This window comes from Parus major, chromosome 5, assembly GCF_001522545.3.
Source record: "Parus major isolate Abel chromosome 5, Parus_major1.1, whole genome shotgun sequence".
Taxonomy (NCBI): Eukaryota; Metazoa; Chordata; class Aves; order Passeriformes; family Paridae; genus Parus; species Parus major.
This window is the reverse complement of record NC_031774.1, coordinates 8,965,551-8,971,550: the sequence shown is the minus strand read 5'-3', so window position 1 is coordinate 8,971,550 and position 6,000 is coordinate 8,965,551. Positions and strand designations below refer to the sequence as shown.

At 48.1% G+C, this 6,000-nt stretch overlaps 2 protein-coding genes across 3 annotated transcripts in view; one reads left to right on the top strand and one right to left on the bottom strand.

Annotated features, from left to right (window-relative positions):
* The window catches only part of DKK3 (dickkopf WNT signaling pathway inhibitor 3), a 14,392-nt gene extending 11,903 nt beyond the window's left edge, over positions 1–2,489 (top strand). The window contains exons 6-7 of the mRNA XM_019006989.2: positions 260–440; positions 1,959–2,489. Of these exons, the coding sequence (XP_018862534.1) occupies positions 260–440; positions 1,959–2,202 (425 nt within the window). The 3' untranslated portion in view covers positions 2,203–2,489. The remainder of the gene's footprint in view (positions 1–259; positions 441–1,958) is intronic.
* Positions 2,490–3,995: 1,506 nt separating this feature from the next.
* Positions 3,996–6,000, bottom strand: part of USP47 (ubiquitin specific peptidase 47) — a 53,785-nt gene continuing 51,780 nt past the window's right edge. Inside the window, exon 28 of one of the 2 annotated variants that reach the window (XM_033515408.1) lies at positions 3,996–5,391. In XM_033515408.1, coding sequence (XP_033371299.1) covers positions 5,217–5,391 — 175 coding nt within the window. In that variant the 3' untranslated portion in view covers positions 3,996–5,216. The remainder of the gene's footprint in view (positions 5,392–6,000) is intronic. The other variant, XM_015630765.2, reaches the window with a different exon arrangement.

Here is a 6,000-nt window from a genome sequence, read left to right as displayed (position 1 = left end):
TTTCTCGGGACCAGCGGGGTTTGGGATCCCCGAGGGGTGGGTGGTGCTGCTCTCCTGCCTCGGCAGCAGGGTCCGAGTCGGGCTGGTCCAGCCCAGTAAGGATGAATTTCCAGTGTCTCACTCCCACCCAGTGCAGAAAGCAGGGCTGTGGCTCGCTGCCATGTGAGGGATGTAGAGAGAGATGGAGCCTGTGTTTGTGTGCCCGCACACAGAATTAACCCTGGGCTCACCCCAGTTTAGGAGCTCAGGACTCCTCCCAAAACGCCTTTTCCTTTTCCTGCAGAGCTGCTGTTCCCCGTGTGCACGCCCCTGCCTGAGGAGGGGGAGCCCTGCCTCGACCCTTCAGACCGACTCCTGAACCTCATCAGCTGGGAGCTGGAGCCCGACGGGGTCCGGGAGCGCTGTCCGTGCGCAGGGGGCCTGAGCTGCCAGCCCCGGAGGTGAGCACTGAGCTGGTACCGAGCTGGTACCGAGCTGGAACTGAGCTGGTACCGAGCTGGTACCGAGCTGGAACCGAGCTGGAACTGAGCTGGTACCGAGCTGGTACCGAGCTGGAACTGAGCTGGTACCGAGCTGGTACTGAGCTGGAACCGAGCTGGTACCGAGCTGGAACTGAGCTGCCAGCCCCAGAGGTGAGCACTGAGCTGGTACCGAGCTGGAACTGAGCTGCCAGCCCCGGAGGTGAGCACTGAGCTGGTACCGAGCTGGTACCGAGCTGGAACCGAGCTGCCAGCCCCGGAGGTGAGCNGAGCTGCCAGCCCCGGAGGTGAGCACTGAGCTGGTACCGAGCTGGTACCGAGCTGGAACCGAGCTGAACTGAGCTGGAACCGAGCTGGAACCGAGCTGGTACCGAGCTGCCAGCCCCGGAGGTGAGCACTGAGCTGGTACCGAGCTGGTACCGAGCTGGAACCGAGCTGGTACCGAGCTGGAACTGAGCTGGAACCGAGCTGGAACTGAGCTGGAACTGAGTGGGAACCGAGCTGGAACCGAGCTGGTACCGAACTGGTACCGAGCTGGAACTGAGCTGGCACTGAGCTGGCACTGAGCTGGAACTGAGCTGGTACTGAGCTGGAACTGAGCTGGAACTGAGCTGGTACCGAGCTGGAACTGAGCTGGAACTGAGCTGGAACTGAGTGGGAACCGAGCTGGAACTGAGCTGGAACTGAGCTGGCACTGAGCTGGCACTGAGCTGGTACCGAGCTGGCACACAGCTAGAAATGAGCTGGTACCGAGTTCTTTGCATCATCATCAGCAGTTCCACTGGCAGAAAGGGAGATCATTTCAGTTTTGCTAAAAGCACTTTTAGAAAACCCACGTTTTCTATGAAATAAATCCTCCAAGTTTGCTCTACACTACCAGCACCTTGTTAACTTCAACATAGCTGGGATGGAGATGCAGATTAGTATTTCTCTCTTCTGTGTCCAACTCTTTCTACATTGTTTCATGCTTGAAAAGGAACTGGGTAACATTTTGCTTCATAAACGTCAGCTAAGGAAGCAAGCAGAGCTGATCCCATCCTTTCAACACCAGAATTTTTGTTAATGCACCATTAACCTCAGGGAAGCTCAGTCAGCAAATGTCAGATGGAGTAAGAACATTTCAGATGAGGATACAGAAACACAGGAATTAATCAGGGTGTGAATACAGCTCAACTGCCCAGAATTTTCTCTCTGAACTTGAAGATTCAAGTAGCATTTTTTTGTTATCTGTTTATTTGAGGGCCACTGCTCTCTCATTTGCCAGGATCAGACATTTAGTGCTGTTAGGATCTGTGTATGTGGAAAGCACATTTATAAGTGTCCAGCTGCCAAGCCTGTAAGAACCAGGTGCTTGTGAAGCCAGCCAGGGTGGAATCATTGTGCATTTGACACGTTTTCACGTGGGGAGGGAATGGGGAATTTCAGTGGCAGCAGGACACAAAAGCATGCCCTGCATGACCAGTGTGCCTTTTCCCACAGCCACAGCACCACCTCTGTGTGTCAGCCACCTGCCAATGGAACCCAGCACGCTGAGAGGGAAGAGCCCTTGCTCATGGAGGAGATGCCCTTTCTGAGCCTGATGCCCCAAGATCTCCTCTCTGATTACGAGGACAGCAGTGTCATTCAGCAAGTGCGAAGAGAATTAGAAAGCCTGGAGGACCAAGCAGGTTGGAAGCCCGAGCCTGACTCAGCTCAGGAGCTGGTTTTGGGAGATGAAATCTAAAGCCCAAGCACCAGTCTAGGTAGTTGTTTCTAGATTTTTTTTCTGTTTAGTGTCTTGCTTGTTTGAACCCTGATCACACACTGCTGGATAGAAGTGCAATAAACAAGGTCTGCAAGGAGCATCCTTCTCTCTGTGCACCAAAGCTGTGTGTCCCAGCTGCTCTGGAGTCTGTTCAGTGCCTGCACCAAAGCTCCTGCCACAGGGGAACCCCACGAGTGCCCTGCTGCATTTGTACTTCCCCCTGGATGTCAGAAATAAACTTCTCAGTACTTGTACTCATTAAAAAATGCACACAGGCATAAATCATTTTCAATCACCAGAAACTGCAGAAGTGACCTTTGAGTACGGATGTTCAGAGTTGCTTTATTTCTCTAGGGTAAGAACCATCCACTCTGACACTGCTGCAGTCATAAGTTTTAAGGAATTTTTAAAGGAATTTTAATTTTTTTCTTTAGAATTGGTTTGTGCTTTTAATACACTTCATGTTACAAGATGGGATTATTTTTACCACTTTGAAAGGTCATCAGTGTAAAAAATCAATGGCAAGCTAAGAGCAAAGTCTGACCCCCCAACCTCCCCAGTTTGCTAGCACAGCTCCTCCACTGTCAGGTTTTCTGGCATTTAGATTTTACCATCTGTTGTTGCACATGGTAAAACAAGATGTGAGGTTCCAGCCAAGTAACTTTGCACAGTGTTTCTCCCCAAATAATCCCTACTGCTCAGGTCTACCTTGGAACAGCAGAGCACCAGGAACAGGAGCAGGTGTAAGACACTGCTGCCAGCCTGCACATCTTTCACCACTTCTGCTGTATGAAGGCTTTTCAATAAATCCCCTGGGCAACAGAATTAATAATTAGTAGCCATTATCATTATAAATAGGGAGGGTATTTCATTGTAACTGTGTGAGTTTTGGTTTAAGGATTCTACAACCCACTCTCACACCAACACACACACACAGACACTGTCTCTGAGTTCACAGAGTCTACACCCTCCCTTTTGACCCCCAATAAAATCACTGTGCTGTAGAGACAGCCCCATCTATGCAAAGAGAAGGAATTAAGTGCCACCACAATTTGTCCTGCTCTAAAACACATCCATGAGAGCAGTAACTGTCTGTAAATACTGCCCTCTTAAGGACAGTATTCCAAGGTCTTAGTGCTGCCATCCCCAGATTGAATCTCTACATTTCTGCCTTTCCAAATGTCTGAGTTGGAAGAAAATTCACAATCATTTGAGAGGTAATTTTGCTCTCTTCCAAAAGCTCTAAGGCTGCTTGAGCAGTCTCTGTCTGTGGCAAATGGCAGCTTAATGAAGTACCCTTCCCAGGGGATGGTATTTCCCTCTCTGCTCCCTTTGCCCCACTTCCAACCTCAGGAATGTTGGCCAGAGGCAGCACAGGGCAGGCAGAGGAGGAAAGATGAGGGGATGCCTCTGTGCAATTCCTGCTTCTCAGGCTGCCAGATTCCTCAGCATTTTTAGCTTGCTGTGGGCCAGCATGCAGGGAAGGACTGAAGGTTCTGTTACTCAACACCCCTTTCCCTCTGGAGCAGGATTTATCTGCCAGTCGTACTTGGAACCTTCACTGGTGAGAAATTCAGTTCTGGAAAAGGAAACTGAGAGTTGAAGAAAGATTTGGTGTGAATGTGAAGAGGAGCAGCAGCCAGGCTATAAAGCAGTTCCTGTAACACTCTGCACATACACACGAACACACAGCCTTGCAATTCCAGCCCTGCCTTGGGGAACTCTGTATTTCCATGAAACAATTCCATAATTCTTGAAATAAAGACACAGCATTTAATGATTAAAATAACACAACAGAATGAACAAATGTTTTATTGGCATGTTCATCGTTGTAAACAGCATCTGGCATGAAAAAGTTTACCAAAATCTTTTGATTGTTATAAATTAGATGGTTTTTCCAAAAACTATGGAGAATTGTTCTCTATTGATCTTTATGGACCAAAGCAAAAAATTGCTGTTCCTAGGCTTTGCAATGAAATCATGTTGACTGCATCAGTCTCTGCACCACAGCCTGAACTACCGAGTTCGTACGTTGAGGTGTTAAGAGGTTGCCCCAATATTTGACTACATAAAGCTATGGAATCAACTCTGGGAAAAACAAACTGACTTTCAGCAGGTGGAGAAGATGCAAACTTGAAATAGTCTTAAAAACAAAATGTACAAAAAGTAGCAGAACAGAAGGAAAACTTCATTAACAAGGGGAAGTACAAGCCTAAAGTAGCCAGCATCGTCAAACATAAAATGAATACAGATTTAAATAGGCAACTACACTTCCAAATGTACACAACGAATGTCGATATGTGTAAAGAAACAGCATGGGAAACAGCTGAATAGCTCTGGGAAAGGGGTAGGGCAGATTTTATTTACAATCCAACGCAATACACTAGAGCTGCTCATGGGGAACCTATGAAAAACCACTTTCCCTTCCACCAGCACTTCTGCAAACCATCACTGCCCGGCAGCAGCTTCCTGCAGACACCCCAGTGAGCCCCTGCTTTGTGGAAGAAGATTGTTAGACCTGACACTTGCAGCACTCCCCCGCTGCCTCCCTGGAACCCACGTGTTAAGGTTTACTCCAGACTCTCTGATGAGGTAATGCGTGTATCAGTGAAACAAACAGAGAAAAGGATTCTTTCATGGCCTTTGCACAGCTTTTATTATTAAGCTATGAGTATCCTGTTGGAGGCTAGTTTCACTAGCTACTATGTGCACACTGTCCTCAACAACTGCCACTCGTTTCCCTCCCCGCCCACTTTTGAGTTCTAATCTTTTATTTGCACATCCCTTTTAGCTTTACAGTACATTTGACTATAGTGCACAACATGATTCCAAGTCCCCGGTGCGCGGCGGGCGCTGCCTGCGGCCGGCACGGCCGTGCTGGTGGCAGCGCCTTACACCTAATGAATGTCCTGCCATAATGGCACTACACAGTAGTAGTGAACCTTTTGATTGGAAACAAAAAAAATTCCCCAGGGAAAATGCTATAGCGAGTATCAGTCTTGAGTCAAATCTTTATTTGGTGCTCCATCCAGATAAATTTTTAGTGCTTTTTCTTTACGGGGAGAGTAGGTTACCCGGTGTCCAGTTTTCTGCAGTCTGCTGCTTTCTTTTTTCATCAGTTCATTTCTTTGCTCATCTGTTAATTCCATTAATTCTTCAGTTTTATCCCTAAAGTGTAAACACACGTTCAAATTCAGATCAATACCGTACCCACAAGTAGACTCCTGCTTCCTTTTTCGCTTGGAGCAGCTCGGTGAAATCCACAGCTAAGTGTAATATTTCTCAGGAATTTATTCTTTATTCCTTTATTCTGCAGGAACAGGCAATGTGTCCAGAGCTGCTTTTCCAGCAGAAGCATTGGGTGTCCTGGCAGACTAGAGACCAGGGCAAGAACCAAGCCCACACTCCTCCACCTCTCCTGCTCTCTTTGTTACAGCCACAGCCCTGCTCTGCTTTTGGTCCCGGTGCCAGCAGCTGGCAGCAGTGTGTCAGCCAGCCCCTACCAGCTGTTCCCCCAAGCCATTTCCATCAGGACCAGCACGTTTTTATCTTTTTAACCAGCTGCTTTTGCCCAGCTCACGTGCAATTATGCAAAATGCCCCAGCAATGTGTCCATGAGGCTGCCCCACCCACCAGCTTTAGGAGAAATGACAATATTCAAGCTCTCAGTCCTCAGCTCCTGCCCTGGGCTACTGCCAGCAGCATTTTTCACATTAACAGAATTTTTAGCATAACAGGCTTTTTAGAAAGAATCTGTACTGATTTCTCAAAGGAATA